An 18,406-nucleotide genomic window follows, 5' to 3' on the forward strand; every position below is an offset into this window, starting at 1 on the left:
TTTTTGTCATGAAATAAAGATTTTACATATGTATACATGTGCCATGCTGGTGGTATATCTCCCAATGCTATCCCTCCCCCCTCCCCCCACCCCACAACAGTCCCCAGAGTGTGATATTCCCCTTCCTGTGTCCATGTGATCTCATTGTTCAATTCCCACCTATGAGTGAGAATATGCGGTCTAACCTGCACAATGTGCACATGTACCCTAAAACTTAAAGTATAATTAAAAAAAAAAAAAAAAAAAAAAAAGAAATAAAGATTTTAATAGTCAATCGAGCATTAACTATTACTCATTTTCCTTTTAAAAGTAATGCAATTGTGAACTGCTAAACATTGTTAACATTTACACAGTAACTCATGAAACTTGTTTAAATGTTGTTTATAAGACCACACATTAAGTAGGAATGCAAATCTGTATTCCTTGGACAGGTATCTTCTCAAACAATGTTCAGCATTGTAATATACTGTGTGTGCTCCAGTAGAGAATAAAGGTTTACACACAGCACTGGAGCCAGTCCTGAGCATAAATCCTGGCTGTACCATAAGTGACCTTGGGCAAGTAATTCAACCTCTCTGATCTTCAGTTTCTTCACTGAAGTGTAGGATAGCAATGCCTATGTCACAAAGTTATAAAACTAAACGAAACAGCATATATCATATAGCATGGTACTTACACATAATAAACCCCTGTTAAATACTAGTTATTGATATTAGTGTTAATGTTATTGAATCCTATGTCTTAATAATCAGTTGAATAGTAAACATTTCTCTTGCTAAGATGGCTACATATTTTTTCCACTGGTGCTGTAGTGGACAGTGATGAGCTGCCCTAGGTGGAAAAGAGGTACCATCCCTGAAGTCATGCCTCCTTCTTCCCAACCCCCACAGGAAGTCTGCATCCAATGACAAACGGATTCAGAGGTTTAAAGGCCCAGTCCCCTCACCCTAATATGGGACTAGTCTGAAGAGCCACCCTAGCTCTAGAGCTCCCTTTGAGGCCTCTGTTCAGACTGCATTACAGTCCAGCGTCTCCCTCTCGTCAATCCTGTTTCCTTTTCTTCCCTTCTACATATAGCGATTCTCTGATAAACTCTTCCATTTAACCTCAACCTCAGAGTCTGCTTCCGGAAGAATCAAAGGTGGGTTTATCAGATTTATCCTTCTCCCTTGAATTGACTAACATTGCAGTATGTTTTGCTATTGCTAGCTCATCTCCAAATCACCAGAAAATTATGCCCAGATACTCTCTTGCCCAAACACCTCCTCTCTCTTATATATGAGTTTAATATATTGTTTTATTTCACTTTGATGCTATTCGGATTGACCACTTATTAACATCTCTTACTGTCTTTTGTCAATCAATGTCAGTAGGTCTTGGTTTTTTAGCAGGGATTCATTCTTACCATAGCATAAGTGTGAGAAGGCAGATGAAAATGAGTCCCCTGGGTTTCGAGAGTCTGCTTCATGCAGGAGATCCACTATGCTTATGGGAATTGATTTTTATCAAGAAAGCTCTAATGCTGCTATTTAAGTTATCAAGTCGGGCTTTTTGGGTTTCATGTTCCCAAGGGAAGAGAAGAAGAGCTTGTCCACAATTACTCTGGGAGAGGTATCAGCTCTAGTATAGATTTAAAAGTACAATAGACTACTCTATCTATAAATTACATTCCTCCAATATTCTGTAAAATACCAGAATTCCTAAGTTCATTTTGGGGGGATCCCATATCTGGTTATTATATCCATATTCATATAGATTTTTCACGGTGAGTTCTTCAAAGATTTAGGTAATCTCTAAACCAATTTACTCTCAATATATTGAGTTCTGACATATGACATCACAATATTTTCATTTTCTCCTTTAAATAGAAATAGAATTGTCCCTCCTTCCCTCACCCTATCCACCCTGGACTCTTATTCAATCTCCTTAGAGCTTTAAAGCCCCTAAAAGCATGTGAGCAGAGTCAGCCTATTTATCAGCACAGGGAGTGGTGAGCACTGCAGTGATGTGAGGCCTCCAGAGAAGGAACCAGCCACCATTCCACACTCTTTGCTCAAGCCAAGATGGGCTTGAGAGTTCTGGACCATCCTGTCCTTCCTACCTCTGTGCGTTCATCCAAATCATTCCACCTACCTAGAATGCCTTCCTACTCTTCTCCACCTGCCCAAATTATGATCTTTCTTTATATCCATTCTGCCAGTTCAATAGGAATCTCTCATCCATCCTCCACCTTCACATCACATCAGTTGAAGTGGAGAAAGGAACTTACATATACTAGGCCTTTACCATGCGTATGCCAAACACAGTATTTTACGACACCTCCCATGAGGTGTATAGTATTTCTTATGCTCCTTTTACAAGTTTAGAAACTGCAGCTCAAAGAGACTGCAGAATGTGCCCGGGATCACTCAAGTGGCAAATATTAGAGCAGGGTTATAAATCCATGACTGTGTCTGAAAATGAAATATAAAGCACTACATATACTCTGGAACATTTTCTCTATTGCTATATCGTTTCATGAAACTGTTACATATCTCCAGTATTATTTTATTTTTTCACATACTTGCATGTATTTTCCTAATTTGAGGTTAATTTTCTTCAGACAAAGGCCATATATATTTATCCCCCATGGGTTCTTATGCAAACAGATGTACAATAAATGCTGATTTGTTTTCATTAATAATTCCTATAAATATTTTCAAATAGCTGATTTAAAACATACAGTAACAATTTGTTCTTGGTCCTTTTGTAACCAAATATATCATTTATTTCTTGGAATTTCATGACACAAAAGACATAAAGGAGCTAAACGTGACTTATGAAAGAGTTTCCATAAAGACAACTGATGGTTATTAATGATTCATATACCACGGTGTATGACTTACAATTTTGCCTGGAATCTGCTTTTACAAGAAATATATCTCTGCACCTGGGATTGGTTGACACCGTAGATGCTGGTCCATGTGAAGGTCCCTCCTATAATAATTGTCCAGAAGGTGTGTCTTTGCAAAGGGTTAGGATTAAAACTAAATGACAAGAAACAGAAAACAAATCTGAACTATTAGCAGAGACTAAAAAAAATTCTCTTAGACTATATTTGGAAGCAAGCAATGCACATTTATATATACAACACATACATAAATATGTAAAAATTTATTAATTAATTTAAAAGGTAGAAATATTTCCAACTTAAGTTCAATGAAATAAAAAATACTATTTTCAGAGATCTGGAAATACTAGAAGAGACTGGGGGAAATGAATGTTGCAATCATTCTGAGCATTTATATAAATTGTTCTTCTGTGATCTAAGGAAACTGTCATTTAAACAAATCTGACATGATATAATCAGAGAAGAACATGAAACATAGAGAAAGAGAAAGAGAAAAACATTCCTAAGTGCACCACAGCAGAAGAGATGGCACTAAAATGAACACGAAATCAACACATTTTGTGTATAGAATTCCTCTCTTAGCACATGTAATCATAGTTCTAATCTATATTCACGTTCAACAAATCAGTCAATTAATGCAGTTTAAAGTTTTGCATTTTCTAAAAACTGCATGTCATTGTAATCGTGCTTTATTAAAATGCTGTGTGTGCAAGCTAAATACTAATAGTTTAAAGCCACTTTATGACATCATGTACGTAAGTCCAAAACACTGTCACAGAGAAAGCTCAACTTCCATGTTTGAAAGATCTTTTAATCTTTTTTACTGGAAGGAATGATTTTGTTCATCTCTGATATACAATATGAGCTAGAAAACTTTCTGCAAAGTTAGCTTTCATGGAGACTTCCTTAAAATTACGAAATTTTGCAAATTCATTTCAAATCTTATATTTGAGATCAGTTAAGTGCTCTAATTGTATGTGTATTCTGGCATTCTTACGGAAATGTGAGAGACTCTATTTCATGTCTAACACTTCATATCAAAGTGTAAGAGTTTCAAGACTGTTGACCCTTTCTCCCCAAGAGAGAGAAGCTACTATATTAGCTAACTGAAGAGACAAAAGGAGTCAGTAAGCTATCTGAGGGAAGTAGGGCAAGATTTAAAACACTCACTTTAGTGGTTTAGGCCATACAGAATACATAGGCCAATGGCAGACAACACAGAAAATACCAATACAATATCCTTCTTCTCTTCATTTATCTTAACTTGAGCAATACTTTGTCTATCATATTCTCAAAACATATCAGAATAACAAGGATACTCTTGAAAAGTATGAAACACAAATAAGGCTTTTTATTGTTACTTAATGACTTTCAAAACTAAGGTCATAAAAATGTCTAATCTTTTTTTAAAAATCTCTTACTAATGTATATAAGCTATCACTTCTGTGCTCCAATATATGTATCCTTCATATAAAGTGACAGCTATCTTGCAGAAAAATGATTGGTTCCATACCCTCTCTCCTCAGCCTGGCCTACCAGGAAGAGATTTGGGAGCAATCAAGAGTAGTCATTGGTTGTTTCCACTTCCTGGACTTCCCCTCTCCCTGTTCTGGTAAAAGCAACCCAGGTTTGCTTTGGGGAAACTACCATTTCTCCATTAAATAGCCTCAATTGATGATCAGTCAAAATATCTTGTTCTGCCCTGGCCAAGGGGTGGAACCATGGTCCAAGCTAGGCAACTAGAGACTCTTTTCCTTAGAATCTGAATCTTGAGCTAAAAGAAGGAAAGAAATATTGAAAATACTTGAAGTTGATTCACTAAAAGTTATTCCTGCAAATTAACACATTGACCCTGTCCAATTTCTGAAAAAGCTTTTTCTCAAACTTTGGTGCTTATTTTCAGAAGACCAGAAAAGAGCCACCAAGTGCAAAATGGGTTTTTTTTCTTCAAACTGCCTATTTTAAAGCGGGGCTGCGATCTCAAATAGAAGATAGGCTAGTTCAAGACAACATGGGTCCCTTTCCATATTGCAAAAGGACAACACTATTGATCCAAAACGGAAGGTGTTTTCAATATTCTTTTGAATTGTGTGATATACTTGGGATGAAATATCTAGTCTCTTCATTGTTCTTTCTTTAGGAAAACTGAATAACTGTTTAAAACATGTTACATCATGTGCTGTACTGTCATTTGAAGCATAGACTGTAACTTTCCTAGTCAATTCTCTAGAAATAATACTTCATATTAGATAATGTTCATTATATAATACATACACATACATAGAATTATAATACATAATCATAAGCTACTATGTGAATATACTATAGATTACCAGGGCAATATCAAAAGAGAAACTCTCAAAGTTGCTTAAAACAAAGAATTGTCAAAATGAAATCATTGTCTTTCAGTGTCTGTCTCTGTCTCTTTTTTTTTTTTATGGCAGGTGCTAATCCAATATGCTAGTGTTTGTCTCTTAAGAGGCTACCTTTTCTCTTTTTTTTTTTTTTTTTGAGACAGAGTCTCACTCTGTTGCACAGGCTGAGTGCAGTGGCGTGATCTCGGCTCACTGCAACCTCTGCCTCCTGGGTTCAAGCAATTATCCTGCCTCAGCTTCCCAAGCAACTGGGATTACAGGTGCCTGCCACCACACCTGGCTAATTTTTTGTATTTTTAGTAGAGATGGGGTTTCACCATGTTGGCCAGGCTGGTCTCGAACTCCTGGCCTCAGGTGATCCACCCACCTTGGCCTCCCAAAGTGCTGGGATTACAGGTGTAAGCCACTGTGCCTGGCCAGAAGCTGCCTTTTCTTAACTTTCCACTGTCTCTTTCCTTATCACCCTGTCCCATTTTTCAGCCTATTCTGGACTTTAATACCCGGAAGAAAATACTTTTTTTGCTTTAAGTCCCTTCTCAGAAGGAAACATTGCTCTAAGCACCAGGTAGCTAAGTACCATCTGACAGGTTTAATCCCTTAAAGAACAGAGGGAGGCTCCTTACATATTTACTTCTCTGCTTCAATTTGCTCTACCACATCCTTAGCAATTTGTTGGTTTGTTTTTTAATGTAAATCTACTATTTCAATAAAGAGATTATTTTTATAGAATACAAAAGATGTGTTCAGTTACCCAAGTACTAGACACTTACTTCCAGAAATTTAATCTTCCACCATCATAGGCATCATTTAAAATAGTGCTGATTCCACCTTGCATCACCACAGCCTGTATAATCACGGATGCAAATCCAGCCACCATGATCCCAACTTGAAAAACATCTGTCCAGATAACTGCTTTAAGACCACCCTTTGAGGGGAAAGTATATTAGGATTAACGCTTCTATTAGACATTATTAAGCATCTACACACTTATACACTATACTGGACAAAAATGATATAAACATGAATGTTGGCCAAGAAGTGCACTCAAGGGAAACAGTCAGGTTGGGAGAATCTTCATACAGAAGGATATATTTAAATCAAGTCTTCAAACATAAGCAGAGGCAAAGATGGAGGCTCCGCCCAGCAGAGAAAACAGCATGGGCAAAAGCATAAAGGAGTGAAACTACATGGCATGCTGAATGTGGCCAGATACATTCCACAGAATGAAGTGGAGTGGTGTTGGGAGATTGTTGGGAAGAAAAATCCGAGTCAAATTACTAGTAAATAATATGAATTTTATCCTACAGGCAGAGCTGATATTTAATTGGTTTTCACTCAGATGGTCATATCCACTGTTATATACTATAAGTGATCTGTACTAGCCACCACAAGAAATTTCCCAAGTTTCTCTATGACCTAAGCAGAACCAGCACCTGGCTGAGGGCCCCATCTTCTACAAGATCCAGCACCTAAAGGGTTAAGACATAGAGTGTCAAGGATTCCATAAGATTTTCTCACTGCTGAGGACCAGCACACATAATAATATCAGTGCCATGCCATACTGATTTTGCATATTTTGTCACCCCTACCTATAAGCAAGGGGAAGTTATCACAGATTTGTTTTTGTTTTGAGACAGGGTTTTCTTTGCCACCCAAGCTGGAGTGCAGTGGTGCAATCACAGCTCACTGCAGCCTCAAATTCCTGGGCTCAGGCGATCCTCCCACCTCAGCCTCCCGAGTAGCTGGGACTACAGGTGTATGCCACCATGCCTCTTAATTTAAAAAATTTTTTTTTGTTTTTTTGTAGAGACAGAGTCTCACTTTGTCGCCCAGGCTGGTCTCAAATTCCTGGGCTCCAGTGATCCTTCCACCTCGGCCTCCCAAGTTGCTGGTATTACAGGCGGGAGCCACTGTGCCTATGATCTATGATAGGTTTTTAAGCTGAGGAATAGTATGAGCACAAATATAATAACTTGGCAACAGTACAGATGAATCAAGAGACAAGATTAGGAACCATTGCAATGGATCAGATAAAAGAAAAAATTTCAGTTATGCTCCATTTTCTACAAAGGATCAAATTATACTACAGATTATTTCTCACACAAAAAAAGTTACACTGCAGGAGGTCGGGAATAGGAGAGTAGGTGTGGACAAACGAGATTGCAGTATACAACAACTGGAATTTTCAATTTTGCAAAGCAAGTGGGTAGAGTGAAAAGGGAAATATGTCCTGGACGTACCAGTGTGCAGTAGAATGTGCAGACCACCCCCGTTGCCACTACCGCGCCCCACAGATCAAATCCTGTGACTGTAGAAAAAAATAGAATGCATATATAATTGTGAAATATGCACAATAAAAATAATCCTCAAAAATCATCAGAGAAGGAAGCTATATCATTTATCAGGCACCTTCCTCTATACCCACTTGCCTAAAGCTAAAACTAGCTCCAGATCTCATAAATGTCTCAAAAACAAATGGAGTTTAAAATTGTATTTGATAATTTTCTACTCTCAGACACACAGATCTGACACTGGCTTAATTCAATACATGGAAAGGCGTTTATATTGTAATTAAGCTAAGAAACTCCTTGATACTGTGATGGGTATTTCTTATCTCTCTCCCGATTAGACACGGTTCAAATAAACACTCTATTTTTATGTAATGTTGCAAATACCTGAATTTGAAGATAATGTATCATACTGACAACATAATGACAATATCAAATTGCTATCACGTATAGATTCAAATGAAGACAACACGAAAGGATTCAAATGTAATCTTTATAACATTGCAGATTGCGGATCTGATTTCAGAAATTTAATAAAGGTAATGGTAATTCCTTTTTTTTTTTTTTTTTTTTTGACGAAGTCTTGCTTTGTTACCAGGCTGGAGTGCAGTGGTGTGATCTCAGCTCACTGCAATGTCCACCTCCTGGGTTCAAGCAATTCACCTGACTCAGCCTCCCGAGTAGCTGGGACTACAGGCGCACAGCACCATGCCCAGCTAATTTTTTGTATTTTTAGTAGAGACGGGTTTCACCATGTTGGACAGGATGGTCTCAATCGCCTGACTTCATGATCCACCTGCCTCAGCCTCCCAAAGTGCTGGGATTACAAGCGTGAGCCACCGCGCCTGGCTGGTAATGCTTTTTAAAAAACTTTTCAGTTCAGATGTACATGTGGAGGTTTGTTACATAGGTGAACTTGTGTCATGGGGGTTCCTTGTACAGATTATTTCATCACCCAGGTAGCAAGCCTAGTACCCATTAACCCATTTGTTGTTTTTCCTGATCCTCTCCCTCCTCCCACCTTCCACCCTCCAATAGGCCCCACTGTGTGTTGTTCTCTGTGTGTCCATGTAAACACACAATTTCCCCAGTCCTTGAAGAAGGTGTTACTAAGATATGTGCTACCAAAATGGGATCTAGATGGAGAAAAGTCTTTATAATTTGCTCCTATTTATCTAAGAAGTGGGGACTTTATTTCATTTTTTTAAAAGAAAAGAATTGTGCTTGTTTCAGCAGTACATATACTAAAATTAAAGGATAAATCAAAGCCAAAAAATTACTCCTAGGAGAGGGAGAAAACAGGGTAGAGAAGACAGAGATACAAGTCAGGCTACTTTAAACATATTTTGATGTATAGATTTCACTTTGGAACACATAAATATTCCACATAATTATAAAGTTAAATTAGAAAAAAAAACTCCTCAAAATCAATTGCAAAATGAAATAAATGGAACCTAACTGTACATCAAGTTTGTGACATTACCACACAGAGGAAACATGTCACAAAATATTTAACACAGTAATTTAACATACATTCCTACTGAGATACACCCAAGAAAAAAGAACAACAAAGAATAATATTTTTAACTGTGTTAGGCCATTATATTATTCATTATGGCTTAGAGTTGCTATTTTAAAACTATCACATCCGTGGCTCTCAATTGTGACTGCACATTAAAATCAACAGAGGAAATTTATGAAATCCTGATAACTGGGCCACTCAACAGCCTAATTAACTCAGAGTTCTGGTGATGGGGACCGAGGTATTGGTATTTTTGAAAGCCCCCCGCGCAAGTGAGTCCAATATGCAGCCAAGGCTAAAATCAGGAGGAACTTCAGGGGGCTCCGGCTGGATAAAAATGGGACAATTTGAGCATCAATAATAATACTAACGATAATGCTATGAAATAACAGCAAACCTTTAAATCCATGAGTTCTTAAGAATTTTTTAAAAATCTCAGTCACCCTTGGGGGATAGTAGGAAACCAATTTATTATTTTTAAAATTCATAAGGGGAAAAATCTGACATTTATCCTCCCTTTCCTATACAAACTATTTTTCAGAGAAAGCAAATAGTTGATAAGAGGAAGTTTCTCTTTATAGCAGTATTCCATCTAACTAATGAAGAAGAATTCACAGAACTAGAATACTCCATTTTATAAGCCTCAATGAAATAATGAATCTAGAATGATCATCAATAGCTGCTGATAATTTTTCAAATGACATTCTGGGACTCCTGAAGGAAATAAACTTATAGATACTGCCTATGAAATATGATTTCCAAAAAGTTGAAGTGGAGTCTGAAAAAGAGTCTAGATCTAACTACTACTAGTAAACTACTACCAGTTTACAAGAAATACAGAGGAATGGTGAACATTAAATGACCCCATACAGATGTAATTGTTAAACCTAGAATCTGGAAAACTGGACAGAACAAATAACCCAGTTTCTTCTGCAAATATGTTGCAATTTAAATGAAAAGGAATAGAAGGGAGATTGTAAATTTAAAAAGAGACTTTAAAAGAGCCTCACAATACATTCAGTAAAAATTGACAGAGAAATAGCAGCAATAGAAAAATCGATAATTATATTTGGAGATTTTAGCATCCTTCTCTCAGCAATTGATAGAACAAGTAAAAAAAATTCCATAAAGATATCGAAGATGTGATAACACTATTAGCCAACTAAACCTTTGACCTTATAGAACATTACATCCAAAAAGCACACAATATACATTCTTTTTGAAAGCATATGGAATGTTCAAGATAGACCTGATCCTGGGCCATAAAACAAATCCATAAATTTCAAATGATTAAAATCATATTAGTTCTCTGACCAAAGCAGTATTAATTTAGGAATAAATAACAAAAAGACATGAAAGAAAATCCTCAAATATTGAAAATTAAGCAATACACTTCTAAATAACCCATGGGCAAAAGGAATCACAGGAGAAGTTAGAAAATATTTTGAGAACTAAATAAAAACACAAGGTATCAAAATATATGGGCTGCAGATAAAGCAGTGTTTCAAAAAAATTAATAACTTTAAATGTTTGCTTTATGAAATAAGAAATATTTAAAATCAATGACCTAAGCACCTACCTTAAGAAGCTAGAAAACCCAAAGTGATTAGAAGAAAAGAAACAATGAATAGCACAAATTAATGAAATAGAAAACAAAGAAAATCAACGAGCCAAAACATTGATTCTTAGAAGAGATTTAAAACATCAATAGAATACTGGAAAGATATATCAAGATAAGAAGATAGAAAACTTATCGATATTAGGAATAATTAGAAGGGATGTCACTATAGATACTATAAACATTAAAAGCATAACAAGAGGGTATTATAGGCATCTTTATACTAATGAATTTGATAAGTTAGACCAAATGGAAGCATTCCCTAAAAAATACAATTTACCAAAACTGACCCAACAAGACTTTTAAAATATGAATAACTCTATATTTATGAAATAAACTGAGTCCATAAACCAAAATCTTTCTACAAAAACAAAGAGTAGGCCCAGATGCCTTCAGGGTGATTTCTACCAAGCATGTAAGAAATAAATACACAATTTTATATAAACTATTTCAGAAAATGGAGGAGGGAACACTTTTCAATTCATTTATGAAGCCTTATCAAAATGTTAGCAAATCGAATTCGGTAATATATAAAAAGGATAATACATTATGAGCAAGCAGCGTTTATCCCAAGAATGCAAAAATTGGTTTAATATTCAAAATTCAGTCAATGTAACTTTCCACATTAACATTACAATAAGACGGGAAAGAGAACTAAGAGCTATAAGGATTAGAAAAGAAGTAAAATTGTCACTATTCATAAACAACATGAAAATCCTAAGGGATCACCAAAAATCTGCTTGATTTAGAAAGTAAATTCAGCAAGTTCTCAGGATGGAATATCAACATATAAAAATCAGTTGTATTTTTATATACTTGCAACGAATAATTGAAAAATGAAACAATGACATTTGCAATAGCATAAAAAACATCAATTATCTAGGAATAAATCTAAGAAATAGTAAAAGACCTCAACACCCAAAGCTACAAAACATTACTAAGAGACATTTTATTTTATTTTATTATTTCTTTTCTTCCTTTTTTAAAAAATATGGAATGCTTCACAAATTTGCATATCATTTTTGTGCAAGGGCCATGCTAATATTCTCTGTATTGTTCCAGTTTTAGTATACATGCTGCCAAAGTGAGCACTAAGAGAAATTTTTAAAGGCCTAGGTAAATGAATAGATATATCATGTAATGTATTGGAAGAATATCTGCTTTTGTGAAGTGTTCAAGTCTTTGGCTCACTTTTTATTAGGTTATTTGTCTTTATTCACTTTATTATTTCAGAAGCCAATAAGCTAAGTCATAATAGTCTAATAATAAGCTAAGCCATAATAGTCATATAGAAAGTGAAAACTGAAACAACAATAAAATAATAGATAATACCCACTAGAATGACTGAAATAAAAAAGAATAATATCAAATGCTGGCAAGGATGTGGAATGACTAGAATTCTCACATATTGCATAGTGGACATGTAAAACGATATAGCCACTTGGAAAAACTGTTTGGCAATTTCTCGTAAATTTGCACATATTTCTATCCTCAGCTGGGTCCAAATAGAATTATATTTTTAATTTTATACTACATCCATGTATTTCATTTCCAATGGAAGTGAAAACAGGTGTGAAAAAGAAAAACAAAATGCACAAAACCTTTAGAAGAATGTTCTTGGCACCCTTACTTCACTATAGCCTAAAACTGGAAACAACCCAAGTCTATAACAAGAGAATGGATAAAAAAATGTTGGTAGAGGCATAAAATGAAGTACTACCAGCAAAAAAAAAAAAAAAAAAGGAATGAACTCCTGATATATATGTAGCAGCATGAATGAATCTCAAAACATTTTGCTGAGCAAAAGAAACCAGACACGAAAAGGCTCTATATGATTCCACTTATATAAAATCTAACAACAGGGAAAACTAGTTTATGGTAGCATAAGTCAGAAAATGATTTCTTGGGCCCATAGGAGATTTGTTAGAAAGACATGCAAGGAAAATTTCTGAGAGTGGATGACGGAAATAGTCTATATCTTGAGCTGGGTGGTAGTCACACAAGCTATTAGGCAACTATTAAAACTCATCCAACTGTACACTTCCCCATGCTCTGTGCATTTTATTGTATGTTAACTATACCTCAATAAAAACTAGTTTTCTCAACAGGCATCAGGTGGTCAGGAAAAAAAGAAAGAAAGAAAAACTGGTTTTCAATTTTAAAAAGCAGAAAAGGGAAACTTAAGAGACATCAACTGATTGCAATCACATAAGCTTATTTGGATCCTGATTCTTACAAACACTGAAAAAAAATCAGGGAAATGTAAACACTGACTTGATATGAAATTAAGAAATTAATATTAATATTTTAGGTACAATGATGGTATGATTATGGTTTTTAAAGTCTTTATTTCTAAAGGACATACTGAAATACAGATGAAATGACATAACATATTTGCAGCAAAATAATCTATTAGAGGTAAGGGGGAGTGAATTAAAATGGACCATGAGTTGATAAATATTAACATAGAGTGATGAATGAGCACATTAAGGGGCTCTATTCTCTCTTAGTATTTGTTTGAGGTTTTCCAAAATTTAAAAAAGAAAAAAAGAGGTTAGACCTAGAGAATGTTAATTTTCAATTCAGTTAAATAAGCTTTTTTGAGCATCTATTGCACACTAAGTTCTGTGTCTATGCCTGTACCTACAGCTTTGGTCACAGCAAAACACACAACTGACACTCTAGTCATCAAAACACCTTCACTTTCATTCTAATTTACTCTCAGGGAGTGGTTTGAGCCTGATAAGAACAGAATGCTTGATTTCTTCACAGATTAAAGTCAGTCCTCTGGTAATTCCCAGAACTGCACTTTAAAACCATAATATGTTCAATTACACTAAAGTCCTAAATAGGTAACTTATGAAGTTTATAACTCAGTTCTCGACAAATGAGATGATCCACTTGTGATGTTGGTAATACCGATGTGGAACATGCCCAGAATTCAGAGTTCAAGAGCACCTTACACATGAAGTTCCTCTTGGTAATAATACTGTTGACTTCAGAAACTTAGGTGGTAACTACTGTCATGTCTATCATAAAATCAAGAAAACGGAGTGTGGAATTAGTAGGTTTTCTTCATGTCATTTTAACCCCAGGAATTGTACCACATTCTTCCCATCACAGAGTCCACATGTCCATTTTACAAGGACGTTTTAGAGAAATTCACTTAGAATAGATAAGAATTCAAAGGGCATGGCGTTTCCCCAAAGCCTTTTGAAACTATGACTAGCATGAACGTTTGCTTCAATAAACTATCCCAGCCTCACTGCATTTATCTTCCCAAATCTAGAGAGTATAGATACTTTGTTGAGCAGCACAATCTTCCTAAATTTATTTGTAAGGGCACTACAGACATCTGTCCTTTTGTCACTAGGAGCAGTCTGATCATTCAAATCACATGGCTCTCTTTCTCTTTCATTTTGGGCCTTATTAGAAGTGTGGAGAAGAAAAGCTTTTCTCCCTGCCAGATTTTACAACAGGCCTGAGCAGAATTACAGGGAAGCTTCCTGGAGATGGGCTCCAGGTTATAGATTCACAGGAGCGGATGCCGTCAATCCTGACTTTGGCTACAGGGAGCTTTAATTCTAAAGGAGTGAATGAGCTGATGGGCACATCCCAGAGAAGTACCACCTGGAGAAGTCCACCTCTGTGGTCTACAGACACTTTGGAGCTGTCCATCCAAAAACCCAAAGAAGCTAGTGTAGACACTGAACCCATCCTGCCCCGCTAAGTAAAGCTGATGCAGGTTACTAGAAGCATTCCTCCATCTCCCCATCTCCCCAAGGAGAAAATAAGGCTTGTTGAAAGTGAACCCCAAAATGTGAGTTACCTAACTGGCAACTCTAAAATGTACCTTGATTCAAAGCCAGGGCAGGGGCATAAATAACAATTCCAGTATATAGAATCTAGGGGGGAGAAAGAAAGCCAAATGAATTATATGAATTATAAAATTCATGAATTACGTCTGAGTTATAAAATATTGATTGTTTTCCCATAACTTCAATTATGACTTAAAACAACAGTTTCAAAACACCTAATAAAATTTGTTTGTAACTTGCAATATATTTAAGTAAAGTTGACTCTTCTGTTTACGGTATGACCGGTCATAAGTTACAAATATTTTTTTGTGACCGGCTTATGTAAAAATACAGACTTTTATATGGTGCTTAGTGCAAATGGTCACTGATCCACCAACTCAAGCTTGAAATAAAATTTCCTACATCTAAAATAATTAGAAAAAAATAAAGAATAATAATATAAAAGAGGATGACCCCTCAATTATGTCTTCAAACGGTTAATCCCTGCATAATTAATCAGGAAAATAGTAAAAATTTGGAAAACCTATTTCTAAACTTTTACTGTTCATAAATTAAACAAAAGTATAAATTTGCACTAAAAAAATCCTGAAAGCCAATGAAAACCACATTCAATCTTTTTAATGTTATTCATTATTTTCATTCATACACTTAACTATTTATTGATCTGGGGTACAGTAGTGAGTAAGATAAATACAGTCTTTTTCTCAAAATATAATTTTGATTGCACTTGATCTTTCAAATATATCCCATAAAAGCAAATTCCATGATTATTCCATAAAAGCATATTATGAAAATAAAAATCTATTCAGTACCTTTGAATGTTTGATTATATTACATGAGTAGAGCTATGAAGTCCTTCAAATGGGAGGTGGTAAAGCTCCCCTCTTTTTGCAAAAATGAACTAACTTTCCACAGTCATTATTCTGTCCAAGTTGAAGATTTAAAAACATGACCACAGGGACACCTTCCTAACACTTATCCCTACTTCTGATTTCTGTTGGCATCTCTAACAAAGATCCAATGAGGTTCTGAACAGTTGGTGAATGCAAGCTACCAGGCTCAAGTCTCTAAGAGACACCAAAGGATTCCTTCCTTTTACACTGCAGTTGTTAAGGACTGATAAAATTTAAGTTATATAATTTGCAAAGATATAAAATGGAGTCAAGTTACATAATTTACAAAGGCACTCTGTCTCACTGCAGCAAATCCTAAGGTAGCTTTTTTTTCTTTTTTTTTTTGAAACAGAGTCTTGCCCTGTCGCCCAGGCTGGGGTGCAATGGCATGATCTCGGCTCACTACAACTTCTGCCTCCTGGGTTCAAGCGATTCTCCCACCTTAGCCTCCCCAGTAGCTGGGATTACAGGCACTTGCCCTCATGCCTGGCTAATTTTTGTATTTTTGTAGAGATGGGGTTTCACCATGTTGGCCAGGCTGGTCTTGAACTCCTGACCTCAGGTGATCCACTTGCCTTGGCCTCCCAAAGTGCTGGGATTACAGGCATGAGCCACCGTGGCTGGCCCTTATGTAGCTTTTGATTGGAGAAGTGGAATTACAATTAGAGACAAGAATGCAAATCTCTTCCACAACCTCCATTAGCAAACCCAGCCCTAAAGTGCTTAACTGACAAGAGGAAAATGTGTATATAAATAGTCGTGACGATGATCATTACAATCTTCCAGAAGCACGGTGAACAGTGGAAAGCATTCTCTGCCACTGACCACTTGGCAAATCCTTGCTTTCCCTTTGTGTCAATCAGTAGGTCTATAAGTGCATGTTCTTGAATTACTGGATTGAGTATTTGGCTTTAAAGAGTCCTCCAGAGTTTATGATTCTGTTGTTTTACACTGTAAGGACTGCTTTAGTTGGTTCTTGTAGTCTAATTTTTAAAAGAGAACTGACTTTTAAAGTACGATTTCAAAGAAAATCATTTCCTACTGTCTTCCTATGGAAGTTAATTTTTTCATCCTATTAATATGTTACAGAAATACTGTGAACATGCTACTTGTTTTCCTTTTGTTAGAATTCCCACTGTCAGCAACAAATATCTTTGTCATGTAGTAATGCCCTTCCTGTCACCTTGGTGGAGGTGAAGGGAGGTCAGATAAAGGGAAGCATATTTTCCGACTGTTGCTTTATCAGTATAATATTTAACATTCACTTAAATCCCAGGAAGTAAAGCATTTACTGAAACACTGTTTGATGATCTTAAGGGTTGATGCTGTACAGTGACAAGTGTTTTTCCTTTTTTGTTCCCTCATTTTTTCAACATCTCTTTTTTGTCTTTTATGTGATTCCCAGGTAAGCTTAATCCAGATGCCATGGTTAAAAACATTTTAGCTGACAAAAGATAAAATAAATGGAGAGCTACTTACTGTTTGAACAATGAAGAGGACTGTTCCACAGAGACGAACACATTTGTTAAATCGAAGTTCTAAATACTGTTGCAAAAAAAAAAAAATATGTGAATCCTCTGGATGCCTTTTTTAAAATCAGCAGCTCAAGAAGAAAATGTAAATTTAGAAATGTAAAGCAACTTCATAACTGATTTGTATTCTGCATTTTTATTTTAGTATTATTTTTATCTATACACAGCAAAATTGACTCTTTTGTTTTAGAGTACAGTTCAATGGGTTTTAACACACACTGATTCATGTAACACCTGTCACAATCAGGACACAAGACAGTTCCATCACCCAGAAAACTCCCTCGGGCTTCCCCTTCATGATCAAGCCCTCTTCTCCCCTGCCAAACCCTAGCAATCACTGATCTGCTCTCCCTCTCTAGTTTGGCCTTTTCCAGAATGTCATATAAATGAAATTACTTTCTGTGTTTTTAGAGCGAGCAATCTGTTGTTCTCTTTCTCTTGGTATCTACTCCATACATTTTTCTTGGCTCACCTGGGGCATCAACCCTTTCTGACTGCAGACTATTGTGATGGAATAGTCAGCCAATTGCCCTGCCTCTTCTGACCAAGAGGAAATCACATGATCCCAGCTCAGCCAATCAGCTTTTCCTTCCATTGGGTATTTGAATCTTAAAGGCAGGATACAAAGACAAAAAATGACTGATCCTGACAGAGTGGCCTGAAAAGGCTGCCCTGGTTTCTGTCCTTTCCAAGGCTTGCCTACTCAGCTTGTCCCTCTGTTCTATGAGCTACCCCCATGTCCTTCTAACAATTGTTTTTTTAAACTTAAATCACCCAAGTCAGTTTCTGTTCAGTGCCAATGACCATGCCAATTTTTCCTATTCTACTTGAAATCTGCCATGTCTTATAACATAGTCTGCTTGTCTACTATGTTATATAATGTATTATAATATACATATTACAGAGTTAGGATCATAGAATTTCAGAGCTGGGAGCTAAGATTTTCTTTAACTTGAATATAATTACTAAGAAGTTTAAGGCTGACAACAATCTTCATAGAGTAGAAAAGAAGAGGAAGGAAAAACTGGCATTAGGTAATAATCAGAGGAAAAGACATCTGATATTTTTGCCCCGTGATCACGGCTAACACATACAGAGTACTTGCTGTGTGCACGATCCTCCCAACAACTCTATGAGCCAGGTACTGTGTATAAACCCATGTTAGAGACAAGAACACTGGGCCTCAGATAGAACATCAAGTTGAAAACCTTGCAAAATTGCCAGGGCCACAGTACACATTTAAAACCTTTGATGCCAAAATCTGTGCACATTATTCTGCGTATATAAGTAAATAATCTGACTACATATTTAAGACTCAATAAGTGAATGGGTGAAACTAACACAGAGTAAGACCCACTCCCAGATCACTGATCAGTGAGAAATACACAGTGCCTCGTAGTACACTGGAGGAAGAGTTCCAGCCCTTGACCCAGTCCCACGCCTGACTCCATCAGCTTGTGGCAATCATTC

General features: G+C 36.2%; 1 protein-coding gene and 1 non-coding gene across 2 annotated transcripts in view; both read right to left on the bottom strand.

Moving 5' to 3' along the window:
* SLC5A8 (solute carrier family 5 member 8) overlaps positions 1-18,406 on the bottom strand; it is a 59,799-nt gene that overhangs the window by 37,185 nt on the left and 4,208 nt on the right. The window contains exons 2-6 of the mRNA XM_031000869.3: positions 16,884-16,949; positions 14,547-14,598; positions 7,506-7,573; positions 6,036-6,190; positions 2,886-3,026 (exon numbers count right to left, since the gene is read on the bottom strand). Coding sequence (XP_030856729.2) covers positions 2,886-3,026; positions 6,036-6,190; positions 7,506-7,573; positions 14,547-14,598; positions 16,884-16,949 — 482 coding nt within the window. The remainder of the gene's footprint in view (positions 1-2,885; positions 3,027-6,035; positions 6,191-7,505; positions 7,574-14,546; positions 14,599-16,883; positions 16,950-18,406) is intronic.
* On the bottom strand, positions 11,679-11,785 carry LOC115930247 (U6 spliceosomal RNA). Its single transcript, XR_004066900.1, has one exon. It is a non-coding gene; the product is annotated as a U6 spliceosomal RNA (small nuclear RNA).

This window comes from Gorilla gorilla, chromosome 10 (assembly GCF_029281585.2).
Source record: "Gorilla gorilla gorilla isolate KB3781 chromosome 10, NHGRI_mGorGor1-v2.1_pri, whole genome shotgun sequence".
NCBI classification, from domain to species: Eukaryota; Metazoa; Chordata; class Mammalia; order Primates; family Hominidae; genus Gorilla; species Gorilla gorilla.